The following is a 16,367-nucleotide window of genomic DNA, read 5'->3' as shown; positions in this document are numbered from 1 at the left end:
GGCACCCCAGTTTTACTCTGGCCGCTGGCACAAAGAAGGGCAACAGGACCATGCGAGTAAAAGCGGCCCTGTCCCGGTTTCTTTGTGGGCATGTGGTCACTTTACGCTAGCTGCTGGAAAAGTCACAGCTCTGGGACCTTTATTTGGATGGCTGCTGAAAGAAATCTTAATGTGTAAGGGAGGAAGAAGTGCTGTTCAGAGCAGTGGTTCTCAATGTCGCTATAAGGTAAAGCACTTTAAAAGGTTGGTTTTTATTCAACGCAAAGCCGGCAAATTTCTCTGGATAATTGAGTACACACGCACCTAATCTTCAAATGCGTTTGGAACAATATCTATTCACTCGTAAGTTTCCCGCGCACTGCTGTTTCTAGCAAACGAGGGAAAATTCTTCGGTATAACACAGCGAGCTAGCTGCTTCGGGAGTAAATGCCTGGTTGAAGGCTACTAGTGATTGATAGAGTCTTTTATAGAGTCTTTGCCTGCGTATTCTTTGACGGCGACCACTTTGCTATTAGGTTTGCGGTTCTTGTAGTAGCAGTACTCTACGGCCAGGGTGATGCAAGCCATGACAACTCCGATGAAGATGACGACGAAAACGCCACCTGTTTAAACAGAAATTTATCAGGTGACTGCCTTTATTTCAAGAGACGCCACAGCATTCCAGAATCCCACAAAAACACTAATCCTATGGAGATATGCGCAAACCTTGCCCCAGTTCAAGCTGTCGGAACACCTTGCACTGATGCAAGGTACTTCGTTTCATAGCTTCGCGGAGAAAATGACCGGAAAGGTTGCGCGCATGCACAATTAGTTGAAACTATTGTCAGAACGACGACATGTCGGGTAATGAAAATGTGTTTAACTGCGTCTGATTTTCTTCCGTGATTTAATTTTACTCCGATGTAATCTAAAATTCGAAATAGTTGTCCTCTGAGCCAATCATACCCTATTGTAAATTTATTTTTATGTTTATTTAGAAAAAAATACTTCAGCCTATTCAAAGACCAAACATGTGGGCAAAATTGTTGTTCATGCAAATAGACCAAAAAGTAATACAAGAAATACAGTGTGGAGAAAAAAAGAAAGGAGCGCACACGTTTGCGCAACCGAATTACAACAGCAGGTGCACAAAAAGGGAAGCACTCTCAGTGTGAAGAATAAAAAAAAACGTAATGCCGGTACGGCAGGTACTACAAACGTACCGCTTGCAATCTGGAAACACCTTAGTCATGTATTTTCAGCGTAATAAGCAATCTAGGTATTTAAATAAATACTATTTGCTTTTTCTCCCTTCTGTCTTTAATTTTCTATTTTGTCATGAGCTTCAAACCCTGTGCTGTAGAGCGCTCTGGTAGTAACAAAGTTAACGAGCTGTGGAAGGTGCAAGTCAATAACTTAGCGCAGCCGCTGGAACAGCGAGGGTTTTTCGCACTGCTTCATTTTTTTTTTTGCACACAGAAATGGAGTTTCATACTAAAACAGGAAGCTGGTCCATCTCACTTTGGTCTTGCGTCAATCTACATACCTATGTTCCGGATGCTGATGCCATCGCTTTGGCGCTCGCTGTCGTCACATGTGACACGGGCGGGGTTCTTGTTCCACCACTTTTCCTTAAGGTCGTCCAAGCGGCGCTGGTTGAGTAGTTTGATGATTCTGTCGACACCGAAAGCAAAAGAAAAACTTGAAGGGCGCATAAGCTTCCCCTTTAAGAGTGGAATGCGTTGGCATTCAAAGATCCATGACTGCTTCTCATATTTCCCGGCAACTACAGTTTACACAACCGTAATGTTTTCCTGAAAACGCTGGCGGTGAATGCAATGCATGAAACTGCGCTTTCTGGTTCTTTTTTTCTTTCCCCCTCCCACGGCGGGCGCCGCCGCTGCCGCAGATGCGCGGAGGCGAGCACCTTCTGGATGGTACTGCAGATCCGAGTGGGGCGCGCCACCCCTACTAAGACAGACCTAAAACGGCAGCTGGAAAATGGGTTTGAGTTTCCGCATAACAGAATATGTTTACTCGTATAATAAAATATCAACCCGATGCAATCATGTCTTTAGGTTGTGTTTATGACGTACTTTACAATTTTTTTACGCATTTTAATTTGAGCAATTTAATTAGTTCACTAACGCCTATGCGGCACGCTGCGGGCCTGCGTGGTTCGGGATGCGTAGTTCGGGATGATTTTTTTCTAACGGACAACGCCGTCGACGCCGACACCGGATTTTCTGCGACATGGCTCCCTTAACGCTGTTGCGTTAAAAAGAAATTAAGTCTAGTCGTACAGCAAGAGCTTCCGCGCCCGGAAGCGCCGCACTGTTTCCACAGCGCTGGCGGTACGCAGGTACAAGTGGCTCATCATAACATAATCCAGCAGACTCTCGTTGCGCCTAGTGGAAATCGTGATGATCCACTGTGCAACTGATGTGAAAGTACGCTTCTGCGCAATGTTTCTGATTGAATCGTGGGCGTTAAACGTCCCAAAGCAAAAGTGGGGCTACGACAGACGCCCTAGCGCGCGGCTCCGCATTAATCTTGATTACCTGGAGCTACTTGACGTGCACCTAAAGCCCCAAAAGCACGAACGTTATTCACCCCATCGGTATGCGGCCTCCTTGACCAGGAATCGAACCTGCGACTTCATTTTCAGCAGCAGTACGCCTCAGCCACTAAGCCGCCGTGGATGGCAATGCAACTTGTCTCCGCAGACGTAATAACGGGGTCGGTTTTTTAACGCTTGGCCATTCTTCATGTAGTCTAAAGGTAACACTGATGTGCTTAAAGTTTTCAGGATAAATTCCAGGTAACCGCTGTGCCAGTCGCCGTGACGACGCCCCCTGCCACACTTCCTTTATACGGGGTTTTAAAGGTAAATCAATTTATAACGAATGTTTCTTATAGCGAACAATTTGCGTTATGACTGGCCCCGCCTTCGTAAGCAGGATCAACTGTAGTGCCGTCTCGGAGATGTTTGGTGGCCATCTTTATCCTGCTGGTACGGCTTCATTACACGAAAGTGAAGCAGACGACAAACGACGTCAAGCGACGTAACGACAAGCGACGTAACGACAAGCGACGTCACGAAAACCGCGATAGCTCCCCATCTGATATGACGTGAACGCACTGATTTTCCATGATTGGAAAGAACAAAAGAACAATAGTTATTTACGATTCGACGCCCTTTGCCATTACCCCTCGGCTATTGGTCAAAAGTTTTCGGGCGACACCCACGTCACCTGCCTGTCACGTGGCGTCACAGAACCGCGAGAACTAACCGCGTCAAAGTGACGTGTACGTGTTAAACATGCATTATTGTGCCGAAAAAAAAAAAACCTGAATTTTCTTCAGAATATCCCCAGGCTGCTCCGTTCCGAAGGGAATAACAAATGGCTGCCGCCGATCGTTCAGGCACTGGCTATTCGCTTTTTGCGCGGCTGTGTAACGTTTTCGAGCACTTTCGGCACGTTTACGACCTCGTTCTGCGAACTTTTCTTTGCTGAGGATTCGTTTTAGCGGCAATCTTAACCTTCCGTTGCACGCCATCGTGATTTTCGACCAGCCACCGCAAGCTAAGTAAGGGAAAGCAGACCAAACACAGACGTCGGCATCACCCTCTTCATCCGGTTATCGAGTTTCAGTGCACTGACTCGGCCCCATCGAATGCCTTTCCACTTGAGCGTGCTCCTCGCCTCTTGTCAGCCAATTCGATAAGACAAGCCGCTCAGTGTAGGCAATGCTATTCGTTTTAGAGCGCAGCTCTTTGGCGTCCGTTCCTGGGTTTCGCGTCGTCGTCGTCGTCGTCGTCGACGTCGTCGGCCTCGTAACCAGCTCGCCGACGAATCTGCTGCTCCGCCGCCGCGCATGCGCGCTGTCGGCTCTCCGGGCGAGGGAGGATGATGGAAGGGAGGAGGAGAGACTGTGGAGGAGGGCTGGCTACACAAATGGCTCTTTGGCGTCCGTTCCTGGGTTTCGCGTCGTAGCTCGCCGACGAATCTGCTCCTCCGCCGCGCATGCGCGCTGTCGGCTCTCCGGGCGAGGGAGGATGATGGAAGGGAGGAGGAGAGACTGTGGAGGAGGGCTGGCTACACAAATGGCTCTTTGGCGTCCGTTCCTGGGTTTCGCGTCGTAGCTCGCCGACGAATCTGCTCCGCCGCCGCGCATGCGCGCTGTCGGCTCTCCGGGCGAGGGAGGATGATGGAAGGGAGGAGGAGAGACTGTGGAGGAGGGCTGGCTACACAAATGGCTCTTTGGCGTCCGTTCCTGGGTTTCGCGTCGTCGTCGGCGTTATCGTCGGCCTCATAACCAGCTCCGCCCCCCTTTCATCCCCCCAGCGCTAGCAGCGACCGACTGATACCGCTTTCGTGAGTCCGCTACCGCACTCACGAAAGACGTCGTGCACTTCCTGCAACTCGCATTAACCGTCCATCGATCCACACCGATGTTAGTAGTGGGGGACTTTAATGTTGACATAAAGACAAACAGCAATTTCCTAACACTTATGCCGGAGAACATCCCGTTCCTCTCGCTCGTAACGCGTCCCACGGCTGTGACAACCTCGCGAGGCACTTGTATAGATCTCGTCTTTGAGAATCAAGCATTGGTGTACCAAGTCAAACATATATCAGTCTATTTCTCCGACCACAAAGCTTCCTTCATGACTGTCAAGAACTGTTAGTGGAGTCTTTGTTAAAGGAATACGTGTGAAAAATAAAAAAAAATTCTGTGATAGCGCATACATGTGTTGCTCGATTTCTTTGCCTCAATCTATCGAAAAGGTGAAACAGCTTATTTGCTGCGCTCAAATTTCGCATTAGGAAGTAACGTAATCGTCGGTAATTTTTTTAAAGCAAAGAAAAGGGACCTATATAAACGAAGAGAGCGTTTAATTGGTCTGTTCAGACAACGCTGCGAGTAAGCGCCCAATGTTTGCGTCGGCGGTTACGCAAATTTGACGTCAGGAGATTTTAATAAAAACACATTGCAATAGCTTTACGTTATAGGGCCCGAGCAACGTAACGCCGCGTTGCGCTTTCGCAGTAACCAAGTAAATTGCTGCAACTAACGACACCCACCGACAAACACGTCAGCCACAACGCGTATACCTGCGCGCTTGAAAGCCGGTGCTTCAAGGGCGAGTTCTGTTGAACCGCCAGTGCCAACGGCTTTCTGCTGAATTCACTGCCAATGGAGACGAGGTCACAGTTGGTCATTGTGGCGTACTTCACTTGGGTTGAGTCCGCTGCAATGCAAGTACAGTCATGCGTGACGTTTACCATATGGAATCCACACGATGGTTGGCTGAGTTGCGTGTTCAAACCAACAAACGCTGGTGAATACCGAGGGGCGTACAGCCGAAGCCGTAGGTCAGCAGATGGTATAGAATGATATATGACAGACGTCGTGGGCTTTAGTACGCACCAATTGCGCTTTGTCTGCCTTTTTTCACAGTTTGCCTATACTACATAAATTATTTGCCTTTCGCTTTTATGAGTGCTAAAATTCACCTGCATTTCTTTTTTTGCTTCGTCGAGTTTTGCCTACTTCGGTCTGTTCAGTCAGCGGCCTTGGTGTCAGTGTTTGTTGGCTTCTTATGATATGACTAATAAAAATCGGGCCCCTCGGTTAACCCACTTTCTTCTCGTTTATTACATAAGAGGGTCTCGAACACGGTAACATTGATGCCTTCGGGTAGCATGTATGGGTTTATTGACCGGTTGCCATACCTGTGCGTGGGTGGGCGAGTGGTGAGTGGGTGAGTGGGCGAGTGGTGGCACTGGCTAACACTCCCAGGGTTCTAACAGGAAACATAAATACCCAAGAAAGTGGATGGGCACACGGCGCCACGGTACTGATGGACCATCGCACACGAAATGCGAAGGTTGTGAGATCGTTCCCCATCTGCGGCAAGTTGTTTTTTCATCTACTGTCATTTCCATTAACTTTTTCCTTGGTGTCAGTGTTCGTTAGCTTCTTATGGTATGACTAATAAATATCGGGCCCCTCGGTTAGCCCCCTTGCTTCTCATATATGTATGTATATATATATAAATGGAGGTTGGCCGACTTCGGACCACCGTCAGTTGCACTTCACTCCTCGGTGAGAAAGGACGTGGCTCGAGTGAACTCCTGGATAGCACTTTGGAATGTGGTGAACGCGCGGTTTAAATCACGGATCCGAGACCTCAAAGAAGTGCGCCTTAATGCTAATGCATTTTTTTCTCGCATTTACCGCTACATCGCCACTGAAATTTTTTCTTTGTGTGTGTTTTCCTCTCATTTTCTTTACTGTTCTACAAACGCTTCACTTGACAATAAGCTCTCTGTCTTGTCTGCATTTTCAAGTGCTGTTTTTCTAACATGAAGACGTATCACCAAGCTCAAGTCAAGACGTTATTGCTGTTTTCTGTGCGACCCGTCATTAGCTATAACAGCAAAAATGGCGCACTCGAATTTTTTTCTTGTTTTTTTCGACGTCCCGAGCAATGCGTTTATATGCGCAATACACGTGTGACGACGTCAAGGAACGACACAGTAAAGGAGCTATCGCTACAGTGCTTAATTTATGCTTTTTTTGCTTTTATGCTAGGAAGTTTCCTGTGGTTTAATTTGAAAAACCAAGGGTCCTTTGAGCATGCATTTATCTCTCGGCACAGAGGTTGAGTCTCGATTTGGGATTTAACGAAACCCCGGGTTTTAAACGCGTCTTTAGCAGCAGGGCTCCATGGCAGCTGTGCTAGTGCAGCGGGTTGTGCGTCCGTCAAGACAGACCACCAAAGCTCGCTATATCCTGCAGGCTCACCGATGACTCACCGACGAAGGCGAACCCTTCTTGCGAGCCCTTGGACTCCTTGACCCTCCGCACACCTTCCTCAAATTGCGTGGGCATGCCGGAATCATGCATGGTCCACCAGATCTTCGTATATTTCTCACTCACTGGATAGTCCCACACTGCCAGTTTCGCGCGCTCTTCGTCGCTCAAGGTGTCGTCCAAGGACATCTTCTTCCATATGCTGAAAAATCAAACTTAGGGTGAAGAACAAAACGTGTAACGCGGCGAAGGTGAAGTGGTGCAGCATGCTTGATTTTAGGTTAACTTGGCCCACTTATACTCATATTGTCGCTGTCCGGGCCACTAAATTCACTTTCTTTTTCATTCGGACATTTCGGCAAATGCTCACGAAGAGAACCAAAAGGCGGCTGTCTTCTAGACTAGGGCTACTTGCTATACTTCGTATAGGTACAACACATGAGAACTGGAAACAAAACATTATAGTTTGTACAGAGATTTGGTACGCGATCATAAACAACAACAAAAACACGTGCGCAGAAAACATATTTTTTTTTGAAAGTCACGCGCACTGCTATAGACACACAGAAGTACGCACGAAGCCTGCGAAGTTCATACAGCAATGTGTGTAAAACAACATGACGTACTTACAAAAGAGCAAGCAATCAGCGAATATGGTGATATCTGCGCAAATTTGGTCAGACACATTTGTACTAATGTGAACCAACAAATCAGAAAAAAGCAAGCCTGCTTGTTTTACCTATAGTACGCGATCTGAGCTAGAATAGTATATACCTGGCCATTAGTATTCGTTATTGTTGTGCGGTCATTCTGATGCAGCTAATTGTGGCTCCCAGTGAGTGGCGTCGCACGTGGGCGCAAGGAGGCCCTGCAAACACACTGGCAGCCAAATGTTGTTTGCTAAGGCAAAATAACCAATTAATTCCACTTCCACCTGTCATAGTGAGTCTACCTACATTGACATTCGATGCTGCGTGGCGTTGCAGTCAATTACTTTAATAGAATGGAGGAAGAGGTCAAGAAAGTTGGAAAGTAAGTACAGGGTAATTGAGAGTGTATATAGACAACCAGGACTCATCAAAAGAAAGTGAGAGAAACATAAACAGTGATCTGGATGCAAAGAATCGAAAAAAATACACCATGGAGATTTACAAGAATGGGAAGAAAGAAATTCGAAGGAAAAATCTGTACGATAACATATAAGGCAGTGGTTTGCTATGTGAGGTTCGAGTTGGTTGGCTAAGGGCAAAAACATACCGGAAAGATGACGCAGGTGTTTGCTGCAGCAAAAATCCGGAGACTACTGGGCATGTCTTAATGAAATGCGAAGGGATTCACCCGGTGAGACCCGTAGGTTACATACACATTACAGAAGTGCTTACAGAAGGAAGGAAGCATCAACTGGTCTGTGGTCGAGATAAGCAAGAGGCGTTTAGAGTATTGGTGAGAAAAAAAAGCAGGGCAACATTGATATTGTCACGTGGTAGTGACGGTGAAGAAAGCAAGAATACGGTGGAATACAAAACTAGCTTTTATTGGGCGAACCTGTGCCCACAAAAACAGGCTACACTTTTAGCACAACGATAGCGGCGAACACGGTCGGCGATGGTCGGAAAATCTCATCAGCGGGTCAAGTGCGTCGGCTTTTATACAGCAGTCATCGAATGTTCCAGACTAATCGTTCGGACCCGCATGCCTTCCACAAAGTTCTACAACATCTGAGTCACGCGATGAAATCAGATAACACAAGGTTCGGCGACAACACAGCGGATAGAAGCATCGATAACTTTCCAGAAACTTCGGATACATGCAGACGCGTCCCGCGCTGTGCGATAACATTTGTTAGGCGGCGAAACGTGGTCGCCTGTTAAATATAAGTACACGTGTCAATACCCCCCTCTTAAAAAGCATCGACCCGATGCTGCAAACAAACGAAGTTAATAAACAAAAGCACTCGTAGCAAAGAAAACAAAAATAACGAAGTTGTCAGCGTCCGTAAAAGGGTTTAAGGCGCACCACGTGGACCACTGCAGATCGTGCGCGGCGCCGCTGTGAATGCGAAATGCCGTCTGGCACGACCTCATAGTCCAGTGCGCCAATACGTCGGATGACCTTGTAGGGTCCGAAATATCGTCGGAGTAGTTTCTCACTGAGTCCTCGTCGGCGTATCGGGGTCCAGACCCAAACACGGTCGCCAGGCTGGTACTCGACGAAGCGTCGTCGGAGGTTGTAGTGTCGGCTGTCGGTCCTCTGCTGGCTTTTGATTCGCAGGCGGGCGAGCTGTCGGGCTTCTTCGGCGCGCTGGAGATAGCTAGCGACGTCAACATTCTCTTCGTCAGTTACGTGCGGCAGCATGGCGTCAAGCGTCGTCGTCGGGTTCCTACCGTAGACCAGCTTGAACGGCGTGATTTGTGTTGTTTCTTGCACCGCCGTGTTGTACGCAAACGTTACGTACGGCAGGACCGCGTCCCACGTCTTGTGTTCGACGTCGACGTACATTGCTAGCATGTCGGCGAGGGTCTTGTTCAGGCGCTCCGTGAGACCATTCGTCTGCGGATGGTAGGCAGTTGTCCTCCTGTGGCTTGTCTGGCTGTATTGCAGAATGACTTGGGTGAGCTCTGCTGTAAAAGCCGTTCCTCTGTCGGTGATGAGGACTTCTGGGGCACCATGTCGCAGCAGGATGTTCTCCACGAAAAATTTCGCCACTTCGGCTGCGCTGCCTTTTGGTAGAGCTTTAGTTTCAGCAAAGCGGGTGAGATAGTCCGTCGCCACGACGATCCACTTATTCCCGGATGTTGATATCGGAAACGGCCCCAACAAATCCATCCCAATCTGCTGGAATGGTCGGCGAGGAGGTTCGATCGGCTGTAGTAATCCTGCTGGCCTTGTCGGTGGTGTCTTGCGTCGTTGACAGTCTCGGCATGTCTTGACGTAACGGGCGACGTCGGCGGTCAGACGCGGCCAGCAATACCTTTCCTGTATTCTCGACAGCGTCCGGGAGAATCCGAGGTGCCCAGCGGTTGGATCGTCGTGTAGGGCGTGCAGTATTTCTGGACGCAGCGCTGACGGTACAACAAGAAGGTAGCTGGCGCGGACTGGTGAGAAGTTCTTCTTCACGAGCAGGTTGTTTTGTAGCGTGAATGACGACAACCCGCGCTTAAATGCCCTAGGGACAACGTCGGTGTTCCCTTCCAAATACTCCACGAGACCTTTTAGCTCCGGGTCTGCTCGTTGCTGTTTAGTGAAGTCTTCCGCGCTTATTATCCCAAGGAAGGCGTCGTCGTCCTCGTCGTCTTGCGGCGGGGGATCGATGGGGGCGCGCGATAAACAGTCGGCGTCGGAGTGTTTTCTTCCGGACTTGTATATTACCGTGACGTCATATTCTTGTAGTCTGAGGCTCCACCGCGCCAGCCGTCCTGAAGGGTCCTTTAAGTTAGCTAGCCAACACAATGCATGATGGTCACTGACGACTTTGAATGGCCTGCCATAGAGGTAAGGGCGGTATTTAGCTATAGCCCAAATGATGGCGAGGCATTCCTTTTCAGTCGTAGAATAGTTGCTTTCCGCTTTTGACAGCGACCGGCTAGCATACGATATCACCGTTTCAAGTCCTTCTTTCCTCTGGACTAGGACGGCACCGAGGCCTAGGCTACTGGCGTCAGTGTGGATTTCGGTATCGGCGTCCTCGTCGAAGTGTGCAAGTACCGGCGGCGACTGCATGCGTCGTTTGAGTTCTTGAAATGCGTTGGCCTGCGGCGTTTCCCACTTGAACGCGACATCGCATTTGGTTAGATGTGTTAGCGGCTCCGCGATGCGTGAGAAGTCCTTGACAAAGCGCCTATAGTAGGCACACATGCCAAGGAATCTGCGCACTGCCTTCTTGTCGGTTGGCTGCGGGAACTTTGCGATGGCAGCTGTCTTCTGTGGGTCGGGGCGTACTCCTGATTTGCTGATCACGTGGCCTAGGAACAAAAGCTCATCGTAAGCGAAGCGGCACTTTTCCGGCTTCAGAGTGAGCCCTGATGACTTGATGGCTTCTAACACTGTCGCAAGCCGCCTAAGGTGATCGTCGAAATTTCCGGCGAAGACAACGACGTCATCCAGGTAAACAAGGCACGTCTGCCACTTCAGTCCGGCTAACACCGTGTCCATGACGCGCTGAAACGTTGCAGGCGCCGAGCACAGTCCGAATGGCATGACCTTGAACTCGTAGAGGCCGTCTGGCGTGATGAAGGCAGTCTTTTCGCGATCTCTCTCGTCGACTTCTATTTGCCAGTAGCCAGACTTGAGGTCCATTGATGAGAAGTATTTAGCGTTGCAGAGCCGATCCAATGCGTCGTCTATGCGTGGAAGGGGGTACACATCCTTCTTCGTGATCTTGTTCAGTCGACGATAGTCGACGCAGAAGCGTAGGGTTCCGTTCTTTTTCTTTACCAGGACTACAGGAGAGGCCCACGGGCTTTTCGACGGCTGGATGATGTCGTCGCGCAGCATTTCGTCGACTTGTTGCCTAATAGCTTCACGTTCTCGCGTCGAAACTCGGTAAGGGCTCTGGCGGAGTGGTCGAGTGCTCTCTTCGGTTATTATGCGATGCTTCGTAACTGGTGTTTGTCGAATCCTCGATGACGTCGAAAAGCAGTCTTTGTATCGTCGGAGAAGACTTCTGATCTGTTGCTGCTTACTCATAGGAAGACTTGGATTCACGTCGAAGTCTGGTTCGGGGACAATGCTCATCGGGGTAGATGCGGCTGAATCCGAGAGGACAAAGGCATTGCTGGTTTCCACAATTTCCTCGATGTATGCGATTGTCGTGCCCTTGTTGATGTGCTTGAACTCTTGGCTGAAGTTGGTGAGCATAACTTCCACCTGCCCTCCGTGGAGTCGAGCGATCCCTCTTTCGACGCAAATTTCACGGTCGAGCAGTAGATGTTGGTCGCCCTCGATGACGCCTTCTATGTCAGCGGGTGTTTCAGTGCCGACGGAAATAATAATGCTGGCGCGCGGGGGGATGCTCACTTGATCTTCGAGCACACTCAAGGCGTGGTGACTACGACAGCTCTCCGGCGGTATCGCTTGATCTTGTGACAGCGTTATCGACTTCGACTTCAGGTCGATGACTGCGTCATGTTGATTCAGGAAGTCCATGCCGAGAATGACGTCTCGTGAACACTGTTGGAGGACAACGAAGGTGGCAGGGTAAGTCCGGTCATGAACGGTAATTCTTGCCGTGCAGATCCCAGTCGGCGTAATCAGGTGTCCTCCAGCGGTGCGTATATGAGGGCCTTCCCATGCAGTCTTAACTTTCCTCAACTGGGCGGCGATGGATCCACTCATGACGGAGTAATCGGCTCCTGTGTCTACTAAGGCGGTGACTGCGTGGCCGTCGAGAAGCACGTCGAGGTCGGTGGTTCTTTGTCTTGCGTTACAGTTAGGTCTCGGCGTCGGATCACGGCTGCGTCGTGTTGAACTGAAGCTGGAACGTCGCGTCGTAAAGTCGTCTTTCGTCGGTGTAGTCTTGGCTTCCTGAATTCCTCGGCATGGCGGCGTGTCATCATTAGGTCGTCGAGATGGTTTCTTCGTCGTCTTCGTCGGCGGCGGAGGATCTTCGTCAGTTCGACGAACAGCAACCGCACCTCCATCGGTTGCTGCTTTTAGTTTTCCGGATACGGGCTCGCTGACCGGCCCCGGGCTGGGCCAGTGTATGGTCGGCGCTGCGGCAACAGGTAGCGGCCTGGTGATGGTGAACACGATGGTCGTCGAGAGCTCCACTGAGTAGCGGCGAGGTAGTCGGCGATATCGCGAGGGCGTTCACCTCGCTGCGGGCGCGGAGCATTGACGGCGAAACCTCGCAGTCCCATCTCCCGGTATGGGCATCGGCGATACACATGGCCGGCTTCTCCGCAGTGATAGCAGAGCGGGCGGTGGTCGGGGGCTCGCCAAATGTCCGTCTTCCTCGCGTAGGAGCGCTCGGCGACGGGTGGGCGTGCTGGCGGCGGCGGCGGACGACGGAATTGCGTCGTTGCAAGGCCTTGGCGTGGTCGCGGAGGGGGACCTTGACGGCGTGCAACGGCGGCGTAGGTCATCGCTTCCGGCTGGGGCTGCAGTAATTGAGGTTGCACCTCAGGAACCGCAAGCGATCGCTGAACCTCATCTTTCACGATGTCAGCGATCGAAGCTACTTGAGGCTGCGACGAAGGCAGGACCTTGCGCAGTTCTTCGCGCACAATGGCCCTGATGGTCTCTTGCAGGTCGTCCGAACCTAGTCCTTGGATGGCATACTGCGGCGTGTGCCCCTGGCGGTTATATTGCCGGGTGCGCATCTCCAGAGTTTTCTCGATCGTCGATGCCTCTGCAGAAAACTCAGCCACAGTCTTCGGTGGGTTACGAATAAGTCCGGCGAAAAGGTCTTGCTTGACGCCGCGCATCAGGAAGCGAACTTTTTTCTCCTCCGACATTTCCGGGTCGGCGTGCCGGAAAAGACGGGCCATTTCCTCCGTGAAGATTGCGATCGTCTCGTTTGGCAGCTGCACTCTGGTTTCTAGTAGAGCTTGGGCTCGCTCTTTTCGCACGACGCTTGTAAACGTGTGCAAGAATCCGCTTAGGAAAAGGTCCCACGTCGTTAAGGTGGCTTCCCGATTCTCGAACCACGTCCTGGCGGCGTCTTCCAATGCGAAATAGACATGCCGCAGCTTGTCGTCGCTGTCCCAACTGTTAAACTTAGCGACCCTCTCATACGTTTCGAGCTGGTTTCCGGGTCCTCGAATGTTGATCCGCGGAACGTCGGAGGTTCCCTTGGCTGCTGCAGCACGATGGGGGACGCTGGGGCTGCCATTGGGGTTGCCTTGTCCACAATCTTCTTGGTCTTCTCAGGTAGAAGTCCGTGCTCCGGGGGCAGCTGTTGAAGACGGTGGCTTGCTCGATGCTCCGGGACTACGTTGGTGTTCTCTTTGTGCTCCGGGCTTGGATCACGGCTTGTCGGGGGCGTCCGGTACATGAACGAAAAGCACCTCCACCAGATGTCACGTGGTAGTGACGGTGAAGAAAGCAAGAATACGGTGGAATACAAAACTAGCTTTTATTGGGCGAACCTGTGCCCACAAAAACAGGCTACACTTATAGCACAACGATAGCGGCGAACACGGTCGGCGATGGTCGGAAAATCTCATCAGCGGGTCAAGTGCGTCGGCTTTTATACAGCAGTCATCGAATGTTCCAGACTAATCGTTCGGACCCGCATGCCTTCCACAAAGTTCTACAACATTTGAGTCACGCGATGAAATCAGATAACACAAGGTTCGGCGACAACACAGCGGATAGAAGCATCGATAACTTTCCAGAAACTTCGGATACATGCAGACGCGTCCCGCGCTGTGCGATAACATTTGTTAGGCGGCGAAACGTGGTCGCCTGTTAAATATAAGTACACGTGTCAATATGACCGAACCCGTTACATGTATAAGTAGCGTTACAAGGTAGGTAGAAAAGTTTTGAACATGAACATGAATGAACTTTATTTGAAGCAGTGACTCGTCAGTCGAGGTGGGAGGGTCGATCCCTTATTCCAGGAACCTTCTGGCTTGGATCGCCCTCCGGGCCCGGGCGACGAGCTCGCACTGGTGGACCAGATCCGTCTTGGAGATCGCAGCCTCCCACGTTTCAGCGAGGAGGTTTGGGTCTGCGTCTGCCGCTACTAGTTGTGTCGCTGTGATGCTCACTCGGACGGTCTTGCATTGCAGTAGGAGATGCGCCAGGGTGTCAGGCACGTTGCAGTGTGGACAAGTGTAGCTGTACAGCGTCAGGTGGAAATGATGCAGTAAGTTTCTGTTGGTAAAGGTATTGCTCTGGAGTTGCCTGTAGAAGGTGCCTTCGTTTCTCGTTAGTTTTGGATGTGGTGGAGGGTACACCCTGCGTCCAAACCGATAGTGCTGCGGTAGCGCTTGGTAAGTTACCGGTATTGTTTCCGTTTCCTCCGCTGATTTGGGTGGGTGAGACATGTCTAGAATCTCGTGCGGGGAGGGCCGCCTGACGCTTGTGTGGGCCGCGGTGTGTGCCGCTTCATTCCCTTCGAGTCCCTCGTGTCCTGGAACCCACATGGTGCAGGCGTAGAGGGGGAGTAGTGTCACTACGTTTCAGCATGTTGATCGCTTTGATGGAGATCCTGCCCTTCATGTAGTTGCGCGCCGCTGTTTGAGAATCGGTGAAGACCACTATGGCGTCCTCGCTTGTGTGGGTGGCGAGTGCTATAGCGGCCTCCTCAGCTGTGTCTGCGCGTTTGGCGAGAATTGTCGTCAACGCCAGTGTCGTCCCCCTGTAGTCTGTGACACTGATGGCGAAGGCGTTTCGGCCGGGATACTTGACTGTGTCCACATAGCCCGCCTGCGGGTCGTTACGGTGCTAGTGCCCGAAGGTGTTTACCCTGGCGAGCCGTCTGCCTCGATGGTGTCCTGGATGCATGTGCCGAGAGATTTGATAAACTTGCAGACATTCTCGGAGCTTCGACTTGATCTTTTCCTTATGTTCGCCATTGAGTACTAGGTTGGTTACGTATCCTGTGCGTCGGAGGACTGCTCGGCCTGGGGTTGTGAGATTGAATCTCTCGATCTGGCTGATTAGGTGTGCTTCCGCGAGTTCTTCCCAGGAGTTGTGTACTCCCATTCGAGGCAATCGGTCAGTTAAGGCGGTTGTCGGCAGTCCTAGGGCAAGCTTTGTGGCCTTCCGTATTAGGAGGTTTAGCTTTTGTTTCTCGGCTGTATTCAGGTTGAGGTAAGGAGTTCCGTATGTAATGCGGCTGTAAAGGAGGGCTTGTACCATGTGCAAGGTGTCGTGCTCTTTGAGGCCATTGCGGTGATCGGCCACCCGTCGTATGAGATGAGTTAGCTGTGCCATGGTTTTGTGTAGCCTGGGGAGTGTGGCGGAGCAGGACCCGTCCTTGTGTATATGGACTCCGAGGACTCGAAGTGAGTCGACCGTTGGCATCGGGACTCCCTGAAGAAGGACTTGTGGGTCGTGGTGCGTCGTGGTTTGGGGGCCGGCCCCGGGTGCGTGCCCCGACTACTAACAGCTTGGATTTATCCGGGGCACAGTGAAGGCCGCAGGTGTTGAGGTACCGTTCGATGATGTTGACCGCCTCCTGATGACGGGCCTCCTGTTCGCCCGTGCTCGCGTCTCTCGCCCACAGGGTGATATCATCTGCATATAGAGCATGGAATATCCCTGGGACCGTGTCTAGGAGGCGGGGAAGTTTGAGGAGGGCCACGTTGAAGAGGAGTGGCGAGACTACGGGACCTTGTGGCGTGCCCCTGTTAGGTAGGTGAAATACCTTGCTCCGGAGGTTGCCAGTCCCCATCGTGGCCATACGGTTGGTGAGGAAAGCGCGCATGTAGGAGTATATTGTGGCACCGCAGCCGATATCTTCGAGGTTATGGAGAATGGCTTCATGACTCGCGTTATCAAAGGCGTCCTTTACGTCTACAGCTAGAACGGAATACTTGCTGTGTTTGTTCAAACGGTCCAGAATATCTTCGTTTAGCCGGAAGAGGACGTCCTGCTTGGAGAGCATCTGG

At 51.0% G+C, this 16,367-nt stretch overlaps 1 protein-coding gene across 1 annotated transcript in view; it reads right to left on the bottom strand.

Annotated features, from left to right (window-relative positions):
* Positions 1-444: 444 nt before the first annotated feature.
* Positions 445-16,367, bottom strand: part of LOC135908426 (ionotropic receptor 25a-like) — a 118,043-nt gene continuing 102,120 nt past the window's right edge. Inside the window, exons 17-20 of the mRNA XM_065440206.2 lie at positions 6,807-7,006; positions 5,104-5,236; positions 1,526-1,653; positions 445-602 (exon numbers count right to left, since the gene is read on the bottom strand). Coding sequence (XP_065296278.2) covers positions 445-602; positions 1,526-1,653; positions 5,104-5,236; positions 6,807-7,006 — 619 coding nt within the window. The remainder of the gene's footprint in view (positions 603-1,525; positions 1,654-5,103; positions 5,237-6,806; positions 7,007-16,367) is intronic.

The sequence above is a fragment of the Dermacentor albipictus genome, chromosome 1, assembly GCF_038994185.2.
Source record: "Dermacentor albipictus isolate Rhodes 1998 colony chromosome 1, USDA_Dalb.pri_finalv2, whole genome shotgun sequence".
Classification (NCBI taxonomy): domain Eukaryota; kingdom Metazoa; phylum Arthropoda; class Arachnida; order Ixodida; family Ixodidae; genus Dermacentor; species Dermacentor albipictus.
This window is presented reverse-complemented; position numbering and strand designations above follow the sequence as displayed.